Source organism: Ylistrum balloti, unplaced genomic scaffold (genome assembly GCF_031769215.1).
Source record: "Ylistrum balloti isolate Yb309-2 unplaced genomic scaffold, AGI_CSIRO_Ybal_v1 Utg371338, whole genome shotgun sequence".
NCBI lineage: Eukaryota > Metazoa > Mollusca > Bivalvia > Pectinida > Pectinidae > Ylistrum > Ylistrum balloti.
The window spans coordinates 377,353-390,738 of NW_026782711.1; the positions used below are offsets into that span (position 1 = coordinate 377,353).

Sequence of the window (13,386 nt, forward strand, 5' to 3'; positions counted from 1 at the left end):
AAAAATATCACTTCTTTGTGATTTAGTCAAAAAATGTCAACCCACAGGATAATACTAGTTTTAAATATCCTACGATAAATGCTCGCGAAAATATTTTCTCGGGTTAAGATTTCTGTCTACACCACATAAAAACGACATATGTCATCATCTTCAATTCGTCTTATCGCAACAATTTTACATACAAATACGATGCACATTGTACAAGATCATGGTATTTGCTGAGTAATATAAGGACAAGGGATTTAAAAGTTTAGTTTTACATTCAACGGGATTTTATTCATAATGCATAAGATAACAGTATATTGTTACCCAGCAATGTGTTACGTAGGCAGGCAGGGTGCAGTCAAATAATTTCACAATCAATACGCTGATATTAACTCGCTACCGTTACAATTTGGATTTACTAAGCTTAGTACACCATAATATCATCCTAGGGATATAAGATTTTAATCACAGAATCTTGGAATAAATACGTGTACGAAACAGTGTCTGTTAATCATCCTACCAATACTAATGACATCCTGAATACAGAATTATGTCTATTAGCCGTCATGTGATCTAAACGTAGAGGGTAAGCATATATAATTCATACCGGGGCTGATGAAGAGAAATAATACGATAATTAGTTTGTAAAATCGTCTATGTAATGCGGGAAGCCAGAATAGAAACAAACGAGAAAGGAACCTGGGTCCACACCATGTGGTATTTCGATTACTTCGATCGGGAACGTAAAAATGAACTCCGAATCACCATTGATCAAACTCACTATCTCCACAAAATAGCACATCACTGTTTCTCGTTGTTCATATGAACTTTTTTGAATGACGGTTTTTTTTTTTTAATCGTGAGTATTTTCTACATTTATTGATATAGATATCTTCGTGTAAGAGTTTTTCATGAGTAACTCATAAGACCATTGTTACTGTCTAGCGATACGATTGGTTCTTTACACAATTCTTCTGGTCTATAAGAGAGGAACAATGATTCACACTGGGTTTGTTTCGCGTCAAAGCAGAATATTGCATAGCATCCTCCTCAAATGATACAAACCGAACTAAAAAGAAAACCTTCCTCCGCACACAGAAATGGAAGCTGTGATAACAGTGTGCACTCATGGGTATTTACACGAGCATGAGAAAGTTTAAGATGCCAGAATTCATCATGATATGAACACGTTAAAATGTATTAATACTAAATATATTATGTTCCAGATTGGAGAATTAAGACACAGTCGACATGATGACATTCACAGATGATAATAGACAATTAATCGTGAAAAAGAATCGTAGAGACGTTTGGAATATTTACGATGAATTTGTACATTAACTGTTACTGTACGACATATTGTTGTCGTTGTACGTGTATCGTTACACTTCATTAACATCTGCAGACGCCACTAGGATTGTCTGATATGCCACAAATTCTAAAGTGCGAGTCCAATGAATGGCATGCCCACGTTTTGAACTACATATTTTACTACGTAATTGTTTCATCTTAGTGTATCTTTATACAACATTATGTATTAATGACATTCTTAAGCTATGTGTATCTGTGACTCACGTGCTATCCTTTCATATAAGAGTTATTTCCCTTACTTGAGATAAATTTACTAACATTTTTAAATTCCAAGAATGCCAGTTCAGTGTATTGAAGCAATACCGTATATATATACATTGTTGATACTTATATGGCTCCGTGGGGATGTCACGTAAATGAACATAGATTGTAAACAACTAGGCAAAAGGTCCATGTGTAAACACGAAGTAATACTGGTGAAGCTCCCGTGAAATAGCCAGCAGCGCCATTGAATTCCATTTCCACAGGACCTGAAATAAGAAAGTTATTTGTAATTTGACAACGCCGTTGCCCAGTAGGACGGTGTACTATTTACGAAAACAGTTATATAAGATGATGTTTATTTTAATAATACGTAGAAAATTATTTTAAATTTTATCAAACTTCACGTTGCCTTCTCAATGAGTTACATTTAGTACACATACGTGCACATACATAAATAATACATTTACTGATAACCATGATTTCAGTTTCATTGATTTACACATTTCTTACAATTAACATCTAATATCTCTTACTAAACATCTGCCTTTAGAAAAAAAGTTTTTTTCACAGTGAGAGACATATATAATGTCTATTTATGGTTTGTGGAATTTGAAATAAAATTTAGATATTAACATAATACGATTTTAAAAAGATAATTAATGCAATATGGAATATGCATACTTTAATTTTCCAAAAGGTCAAGAATCTTATTCATGCAGCTTAGTATTACGGAATGCGCCATCGCAAGGATATACATGAAAAGAAGTTCGAAAATCCCCTTGTGTAAATAAGTAAGAGTGTTAAAGAAAGTCGTGATGCTAGCCTATACCAACATCTAACGTGCATGCATGACGAGAGACGTGAGTTGATCAGCGAGATTATCATATACATGGGTGACAGCATGCAACAGATTGAAGTCTAGAAATCAATATAAACAGAAATTATAATAGAAATGAAAAGTGGATAGATGTTGTAAAATTATTGACACAGCACGGTATGTATCTAAATGTTTTGTAATCTGTTCATGTAGACTGTAGAGTATTCCGCGAGTCTGATATATTATTGTTCTTATATACACACATGAAGATTTGTAACCATTGGTTCGCTAGTCAAATAATGATATTGTCTGTGATGTGATTATACAAAAGTTATGTTCCCTTACTTTGGGTTGTGTGTTGTGTTGTGTTGTGTTGTGTGTTTTTTTTTTTTTTTTTAGTTTATTTCTGCAATCTTTTTTTGTTTGTTTGTTTGTTTGTTTGTTTGTTAATGTTTTATTTTCAGGTTTTAACGAGTTTCTAATATCCTTGAATTAATTTTCAACTTAATAGTTATAATATTGATATGTAAGCTGGATGCACATAACATTTAAGTCACTAGTTTTAGCATTTGTTTCACTAGGAAAAAGAAGTGTTACTCTTATTGCTGGTTTTACCTTAATTGTCCAAATCTTGCAATACCTACATGTATTGCAAAGCATCTATTCATATCGTTCGTCTTGCGTTCACTCGGCCCACAAATTGATGTTGTTTGTTAATTTTGTCACACAAATACTGTTTAATTCCCAAACAGCACATTAAAAGTGCAATTATGCCTATAGTTTGTGTTTAATGTTAGTTTTCATGTGCAGAATTTTTAACTAAATTATTGATAAAGGACGTAAAACTATGTAAGTCGTAGAAATCCGACCGAAACTGCATTTGTTCTGAAATAAAATTTCAAGTTAGATGTATTAAAATCTTGGGTTATTGACATTTATGAGAACAGCAAAACTAATCCGTTTGTTCCTTGGGAATAACACTGTGACACAATAACAATATATGTACTACACACCTAATCGATTGGCAACATTTCAAATCTGCATAAAATTACAACCGCACTCAGTTCTTGATGTTACCACGACAAATCATTGTTTTAAGTCGAAATCTAATAGTTCATGATTTTTTTAGTACACAGAAGGCATGTGTGTACTAACCCCCCCCCCCCCCCCCCCCCCCCCCCCCCCCCCCCCCCCCGAAATGTATTTTTCTTAGATGAATTACCATATGATCATCGTTACAAAAAATAGTCACATGATAAAAAATATTCTTCATTGAGATGACGTGTATCGTGTAGCATTGTATAATTTTTGAAGCTTTATAATTTGTCAATTATGCCAGGTCATTTTTTTAGTTTTACTTCCTTTATCAACTAGAATGATTTCTTCAGTAACAATAGATAATCTTTAAATTTAAATAGCGCACATGTGTAACGTGACATAACTCACACTTCACTAAACAAGCTCTCAGACCTTACTTTCGAAATAGCATACATTTACCCCAGCAAATTATATCAGTAGTACCGGAAGTTTTTCTGATAACACCATTACTTTGACGATTTAAATGTGTATCTATATATGGTAAGGGCAATAATTACCACAATACACTAAGTAGTCCTATATAAAATAAACGATATATTAAATAGACAAGGACAATGTTGTTATACAATGTATACTGTTTCCAAATACACATATACATTAAATAGTTACATTAGTATAGTTTAGTCACATAATTAACTATTACTGTTGATGTAGTACGAATTACATGTGTATAAACATTTTACTGTGTAACGGTATTTCTAAAATGCTACGGTCATCTACAATATTGCTTTATATTGAAAAGAAATAAAAGTATATGTTTATGTGGTAATTTCGTGAAAACACAACAAACGGAAAACTAAAAAGGGTTTTATTTTTTTTTTATTTTTTTATTTTTCAATCACTTTATTATCTATTTAAGATCTTTGATTTTCAAAATACAATAATTGTTTTAAATATTTTTATTCAATTATTCACGAATATTGCTGATAAATAAAGCAGTTATTGTCTTATCGGTTCGATGGTTAATAGAACTGTCCTAACTACTAGTGTGGATGATTGTGGACTATGTGTGTTACATACCGTTTGGATTGTATTTATTATATGCTGTGATTTGGTTATGAAAACGTGGGAAAGTCGTGGTCGTACCCGCTCCGCTACCCCCGCGCATATTCTCCTTCCCTGGTGGAATAGTACTCGTGGGAACCTCTGCCTTTAATACTGGATACTCTGCAGAATAAAGACAAATGTAGACTGATTAACCTGACTCTGTACCGCAGCTGGCGAATCACTTAAATTTTTTACAAGGAAAGAATCAATATAAACGGTGCTAATATCGATGTAGCCGAGTGACAAGTGTGTATCTCTTCTAGTGTGAGGATAAAAAATATCTTGGTTTTTCCTCTCTTTATATGTGATTTAAGATTCCCCTCACTTCCAGTATAGTGAAGTATTATTGTTTGACGAATCGGCAGAAGTTGTCAAATGTGCAATTTTATCCTTTATCCTGACTAATGATAACCTTAATCTGATAAGGCAAGAAATTGTTTGCGATGATGCGATGGCGTCAATATGATTCAAATCGAATGAAAGGATCTCAGGTTAGCATATTTGATTAGCAGCACTGTTGAAAAAAACAATGATAATCTATACCATGACATGTCATGGACACAGAAAAGATTTAATCATCATGATCCCGCCGAGCTATATATATCTAGCTATCGTGTTTTATATCTGATTTCACAGCTTTCTTACGTTTCTACAGACGGAAAAAGAAAGAAAAGTGAAACTACATAAACCATGAAGAGAAAACAGCGGAAAGAAGACGAGAAACGGTGAACATCTAATGATAATTTACTCTCTTCGTTTGAATGGAGACAAATACACTTGGGTAGCATAAAACGGATTTTGTAGGAAAGTCTGTTTAATCCATTGGTATTGAAATACCTTTCCAAGTATTTTACGTATAGAGATGCACTATTGATTGCCATACATCTAAAACTTGACTCAAGTATTTTTTTAGTGACAATTAAGTGCCCATAAAAATATCTACTATACAAGTCTTATTGAATATGAGCCCAGCAGCAAACTTCTCAAGTTCAAAAAAATGTCATTTTAAATAGAAATGCTGGTACATTGAATGTTTATGAAAATGGTAGGAATGTATACTCAATTATGAAATCCGGCACTTAAAAAAGTACCTTTTCTTTCTAAAGAGCAACAAATTTCTCCAGGGAATGGTAGTCGTATGTTGGTACACGTTGACAGCTCATGGCTTTGGAAATATGGTGGAACGATTGGATTAGACTTAACTTTGACATTAAAAGGCCAATGGTGAATAGCCACCGATTTGATCTCAAATCCTGTTTAAATGTAATTAACCGTTAACATGTAGCAGAAACTTAGTAATTAAAATCTAGATTGTGATTAAGTTAGCAGAAGAGTAAAATGTAACGTAACATTCAAAAGATTTAAAAAGTGATAAAGATCAATTTCTTTCTAAGAACATAAATAGAAATTGACATGATGAACTACGCGGACTGAAACCAGAGTCGATAAATAAAACGAAAAAAAACGCGTTCTCTTTTGTTGTAGGGTAGGATCTAACTGTCTTCTTTTGTGTCTTATATTCTTTTCAGAAATTTTCGACGTGGTAGTCTCACAGACAGAACACTCTAAAAAATTGTGTTTACTTGGTGAAATGTAAACTTAATACCTTTGCAAAACCATGTTTTCTCCAAAATGAAAAACTCGGAACCTCAAAGATGCATGCATCGACGAGACATTCATCGTATAGAAACACTGGGCAAAAATACATGCATAGCAATTAAAAACAGTAACCTGGTGTTATCGATCTGCTTATTACGCCGTATTTATCAATCAATCTTAACTTATCGAATTAAAATCAACAATCACTATTGAAAGCTTTTCAGGGAAAATTGTCGTATATATGATAAATAATAGTTCGCTGAAAGACACGGGCACTACAGTACCATCCGTTAATTATTTTTTCTGTGCCAATATTTTCGAGTCAAGTAGCAGAATGAAGTGTATGTATAACCAAACATCGATAAACTTAATTCATTGTTCAAAAGTTAATAAATAATTGAAAAATCAATAATCAAAATTTCGGAAATCAAACGAATCCAATAATATATCAATCAAAGTTTGATACTTTACCGTATAAAAGCATGTTTTCACTATCTCCTCCCAGTTTGTTATAAGCTTCACATGTGTAGTTTCCGAAGTCGTCTTTCTGCAGGTTGTGAAACTGTAAATTGAGGGTCAGGGTATGGGGACGATCGTGAAATACATCAGAGCGATATTTGCCGTATTCGGTCACTAATTTTTTATCTCCCTTCCTCCAGAAAACTTCGGCTTGTGGCGAGGCCGATATAACACAGCTTAAAATGGTTTCTTTTCCCACGTAATGTCCCAATCGTGAATTCAGCAGTCGGACTTCCGGTTTAACTGAAGAATACATTCGATATTTAGATAAGTAAAGGTTCTTGTGACACATTTCTAACATGTTAGGTCCATGTGTGAGTTGTAAATATCAATTATAATTAGTTATAGTGTAAACATGACACAATATATACATGTACAGGTACACATTCGGTAAATTCTATCAAAATTTCGCCTGTTCGTACATACAAATGTTTTTCGCGACAAAGTTTAACCCAATAAACTATTTTAATAATCAAGACCCTATATAGAGCTGAAGATAGAAGACATATAAAACCCCGACAGGGTTAGTCAATATCTAAGGAAGAAAGTGCCATATGTATGCTAATGTTATTGACAGGTATTTGTATTAGAATTGTTGTACAGAAATTTAAATAACAAATTTATTTTTTCTCTCCTTCGGTGTTGTATGAGTATTCCAGATTAAAAAGATGTACAGCTTCTGTAATTGGTTGATGTTATGGGAACACGTACTTTACAATGGTGTGGACGTTGCTTTGAATGTGATATCAATGTATTATCAGGAAGTTAATTGGCATTCTGATGAAAGCTAATCACACGAGACAAAGGGGAATTTTACAGATTTATGGTATCGTTGATGGAACTCTGTACTTATAAATTGTCATTAGCAGTTAGATATGCATGTAGGAAAACATTCATTTATCTTAAAACTTGTCGTTACAAAGCATCATGATGAGGTATCAAACGAGAAGCGTTTCAGTTTAAGGAAAATAATGACAAAGTTCATTTTATATTGAATGGTATGTGAGATTCGTTTTATAATTTCGACAATATAGATCATTTATCTTGAATGAAAAAATAGAATTTACAGGTTTTGAACTTTAAATCATCTGATGTGGAGTGATTAAAAAAGTAACTGTATCAATAAAATGTTTGATTAAGACATCAGGGAAGGCTTGAAAGTTATAAATCACTGAAACGCTTTACACTATACATCGCCAGTAGTACGAACAACGAAACTAATTAGCTTTAAGGGGACGAACATCTGATGTAAGTAAGGGTATAAAACCTATATAAGTTTTATATCTATAAAGAAGTGTAAATTAAATGTAAGCAATACATTTTATACCAATTCCTAACATAGCTATACAGCTTGGATAATTGCGGCATCATTCAAATGGTTTCTGATACTATTATAGAAAAAACAATAGATTGTTCTGTTCATGAGTCTTCTATTTCAATTGAATTTCTATTTTACAATGTACTATTTGACAGAACGTATGCCGAGAGTAGGAGATACTTCTTTGTACAAGATACGGTGTACCGATTGATCGATATTAATTCTAAATTGCCAGCATTACCGCCATGCTAAGACTTCTGCTAGCAAGATTTCATTGTTCATGAACGATCGAAACGGACATCTTAATGCAATGCCGTCCTAAATATTGCTTTATTGAGAACAATTATAAGTGTAAAGAGGTTCGTTTTTAATAACTAAAACGATAAAACCCTTCAGTATTTCATATTACATTCCATGCACCAACACTATCTGTCAAATATTATTAAAGAGATGTGTTGTGTAGAGATAGATTGTGACAAAATTCCGGCATGCTATTTTCTATTTTGTAAAATTGACAGTGGTGACAACATTATTAAAGAAGAACCATTAGTTTTACGCCAGAAACTATTGAAGGTACATCCTTCATAGAGTTTAATATCGTCCGTAGTTAAAACATGTTTGTATACACGAGATCTCATTGTCAACGCCTCATCGTAGATACCTCATTTCAAAACAGTACAGTGTCACATCGTCAGTTACACATAGTACAGTGTATCATCGTCAGTTACACACAGTACAGTGTCACATCGTCAGTTACACATAGTACAGTGTCACATCGTCAGTTACACATAGTACAGTGTATCATCGTCAGTTACACACAGTACAGTGTCACATCGTCAGTTACACATAGTACAGTGTCACATCGTCAGTTACACACAGTACAAAGTACAGTGTCACATCGTCAGTTACACAAAGTACAGTGTATCATCGTCAGTTACACACAGTACAGTGTCCCATCGTCAGTTACACATAGTACAGTGTCACATCGTCAGTTACACACAGTACAGTGTCACATCATCAATTACACACAGTATAGTGTCACATCGTCAGTTTCACATAGTACAGTGTCACATCGTCAGTTACACACAGTACAGTGTCACATCGTCAGTTAAACACAGTACAGTGTCACATCGTCAATTACACACAGTACCGTGTCACATCGTCAATTACACATAGCACAGTGTCACACCATCAGTTACACACAGTACAGTGTCACATCATCAATTACACACAGTACAGTGTCACATCGTCAATAACAGTAAAATATTGCATATCCGGTCACACAAGTAAAGCATCACATGTCTTTTACACACAATTCAGTTCACATTGTCGTTACAGCATAGTAGTGTGGTAACGTCATTTAAATACAGCAAAGTGTCAAATCGGAAATAACACACATTATAGTGTCACATCGTCAAATACACACAGTACAGTGTCACACCGTCAGTTACACACAGTAGAATGTCACATCGTCAATTACACACAGTACAGTGTCACACCGTCAGTTACACACAGACAGTATCACATCGTCAATTACACACAGTAGAATGTCACATCGTCAATTACACACAGTACAATGTCACATCGTCAGTTACACAAAGTATAGTGTCACATCATCGATTACACACAGCACAGTGTCACATCATCAATTACACACAGTACAGTGTATCATCGTCAGTTACACATAGTACAGTGTCACATCATCAATTACACACAGTGCAGTGTTACATCGTCAATTACACACAGTATAGTGTCACATCGTCAGTTACACACAGTACAGTGTCACATCATCAATTACACACAGTACAGTGTCACATCGTTAGTTACACACAGTACAGTGTCACATAATCAATTACACACAGTACAGTGTCAAAACATCAATTACACACAGCACAGTGTCACATCATCAATTAGGCACAGCACATTGTCACATTGTCAATTACACAGAGTACAGTGTCATATCATTAATTACACACAGACAGTATCACATCGTCAATTACACACAGTACAGTGTCACATCGTCAATTACACACAGTACAGTGTCACATCGTCAATTAGGCACAGCACAGTGTCACATCGTCAATTACACACAGTACAGTGTCACACCGTCAGTTACACACAGACTGTATCACATCGTCAATTACACACAGTACAGTGTCACATAATCGATTACACATAGTACAGTGTATCATCGTCAGTTACACACAGTACAGTGTCCCATCGTCAGTTACACATAGTACAGTGTCACATCGTCAGTTACACACAGTACAGTGTCACATCATCAATTACACACAGACAGTAGCACATCGTCAATTACACACAGTACAGTGTCAATTACACACAGTACATCAGTTACACACAGTACAGTGTCATCGATTACACACATACAGTGTCACGTCAATTTACACACAGTTACACACAGTACAGTGTCACATCGTCAATTACACACACATCACAGTCAATTACACACAGTACAGTGTCACATCGTCATTACACACAGCACAGTGTTACACACAGTACAGTGTCACATCATCAATTACACACAGTACAGTGTCACATCGTCAATAACAGTAAAATATTGCATATCCGATTCACACACAGTAAAGCATCACATGTCTTTTACACACAATTCAGTTCACATTGTCGTTACAGCATAGTAGTGTGGTAACGTCATTTAAATACAGCAAAGTGTCAAATCGGAAATAACACACATTATAGTGTCACATCGTCAAATACACACAGTACAGTGTCACACCGTCAGTTACACACAGTAGAATGTCACATCGTCAATTACACACAGTACAGTGTCACACCGTCAGTTACACACAGACAGTATCACATCGTCAATTACACACAGTAGAATGTCACATCGTCAATTACACACAGTACAGTGTATCATCGTCAGTTACACATAGTACAGTGTCACATCATCAATTACACACAGTGCAGTGTCACATCGTCAATTACACACAGTACAGTGTCACATCATCAATTACACACAGTATAGTGTCACATCGTCAGTTACACACAGTACAGTGTCACATTGTCAATTACACACAGTACAGTGTCCCATCGTCAGTTACACATAGTACAGTGTCACATCGTCAGTTACACACAGTACAGTGTCACATCGTCAATTACACACAGTACAGTGTCACATCGTCAATTAGGCACAGCACAGCGTCACATCATCAATTACACACAGTACAGTGTCACATCGTCAATTACACACAGTACAGTGTCACATCGTCAATTACACACACTACAGTGTCACATCGTCAATTACACATAGTACAGTGTCACATCATCGATTACACACAGTACAGTGCTACATCATCGATTACACACAGTACAGTGTCACATCATCAATTACACAGAGTACAGTGTCACATCGTTAGTTACACACAGTACAGTGTCACATAATCAATTACACACAGTACAGTGTCAAATCATCAATTACACACAGCACAGTGTCACATCATCAATTAGGCACAGCACATTGTCACAGTGTCAATTACACACAGTACAGTGTCATATCATTAATTACACACAGACAGTATCACATCGTCAATTACACACAGTACAGTGCCACATAATCGATTACACACAGTACAGTGTCACATTGTCAATTACATACAGTACAGTGTCCCATCGTCAGTTACACATAGTACAGTGTCACATCGTCAGTTACACACAGTACAGTGTCACATCGTCAATTACACACAGTACAGTGTCAGATCGTCAATTAGGCACAGCACAGCGTCACATCATCAATTACACACAGTACAGTGTCACATCGTCAATTACACACAGTACAGTGTCACATCGTCAATTACACACACTACAGTGTCACATCGTCAATTACACATAGTACAGTGTCACATCATCGATTACACACAGTACAGTGCTACATCATCGATTACACACAGTACAGTGTCACATCATCGATTGCACACAGTACAGTGTCACATTGTCAATTACACACAGACAGTATCACATCGTCAATTACACACAGTACAGTGTCACATCGTCAATTACACACAGTACAGTGTCACATCGTCACTTACACATAATACAGTGTCACATCGTCAATTACACACACTACAGTGTCACATCGTCAATTACACATAGTACAGTGTCACATCATCGATTACACACAGTACAGTGCTACATCATCGATTACACACAGTACAGTGTCACATCATCGATTGCACACAGTACAGTGTCACATTGTCAATTACACACAGACAGTATCACATCGTCAATTACACACAGTACAGTGTCACATCGTCAATTACACACAGTACAGTGTCACATCGTCACTTACACATAATACAGTGTCACACCGTCAATTACACACAGTACAGTGTCACATCATCAATTAGGCACAGCACAGTGTCACATCGTCAATTACACACAGTACAGTGTCACATCATCAATTACAGATAGTGCAGTTGCAGTTACACATAACTATTTTAAATATAGTACAGTTTCACAGCAAAACGTTACATCATCATCTAAACACAATACAGCGTCACATCGTCATTTAAACACAGAACAATGTCACATCTTCATTTAAAAAACAGAACAGTATCACATCGTCATTTTAACGTAGTACAGTGTCACATTGTTGTTTAAACACAAAACAGTATCACATCGTCATTTTAACATAGTACAGTGTCACATCGTCATTTTAACATAGTACAGTGTCACATCGTCATTTTAACATAGTACAGTGTCACATCGTCATTTTAACATAGTACAGTGTCACATCGTCATTTTAACATAGTACAGTGTCACATCGTCATTAGGATACAAAACAATGTCAAGGGGTCACAGCGTCATATTAATCCAGAACAGCGTCAGTATTGCATGGTTACAGCAAGAAAGTTGATAATTATATTGACAACAAGACATCAGTTCGGTTGAATAATTAACATTCTGTACATCTATCCAAAGAAACAAATAAATGTACATGTATGTCTGAGACTGTTTTTCTATCATCGTGATGTCTCATATACATTTGTAGTATGTCGATTTGAAAAAAGCGGCATGCGCATTCTACATTAAACAAGGGTTCATACATTTCCTTTCTCCTTGGTATTTCTTAAACTTCGTAAATATTCTTTTTAGATTTCACTTTTGATGATATTGGGAGTAGTTAGATATCCTGTTTATTTTTAAAAAAAAAAATTGCAGGTGTCTTTTATGACGTATCTTTGATTTGCTGTGTTATAGATCGGGCCAGACAAAACCAACAAAAACAAACGCATCTGTGACAGAAGTTTTACAAATATAATTACTAATTAGTAATTATATTTACATAACGAAATTTTTTTGTTGACCCTTGAACTACAGCAGTCATGTACAGCTATCCGATGTATTTCTTCATCAGACTATAGGACTTCATAGGCATTAATGTCGCTCC

General features: G+C 35.1%; 2 protein-coding genes across 9 annotated transcripts in view; one reads left to right on the forward strand and one right to left on the reverse strand.

The window, feature by feature from the left end:
• The window catches only part of LOC132562096 (protein amalgam-like), a 414,615-nt gene that overhangs the window by 36,183 nt on the left and 365,046 nt on the right, over nt 1-13,386 (forward strand). The window lies entirely within an intron of this gene.
• The window catches only part of LOC132562081 (opioid-binding protein/cell adhesion molecule-like), a 32,489-nt gene continuing 20,807 nt past the window's right edge, over nt 1,705-13,386 (reverse strand). Inside the window, exons 5-7 of the mRNA XM_060226810.1 lie at nt 6,593-6,883; nt 4,496-4,642; nt 1,705-1,826 (exon numbers count right to left, since the gene is read on the reverse strand). Of these exons, the coding sequence (XP_060082793.1) occupies nt 1,705-1,826; nt 4,496-4,642; nt 6,593-6,883 (560 nt within the window). The remainder of the gene's footprint in view (nt 1,827-4,495; nt 4,643-6,592; nt 6,884-13,386) is intronic.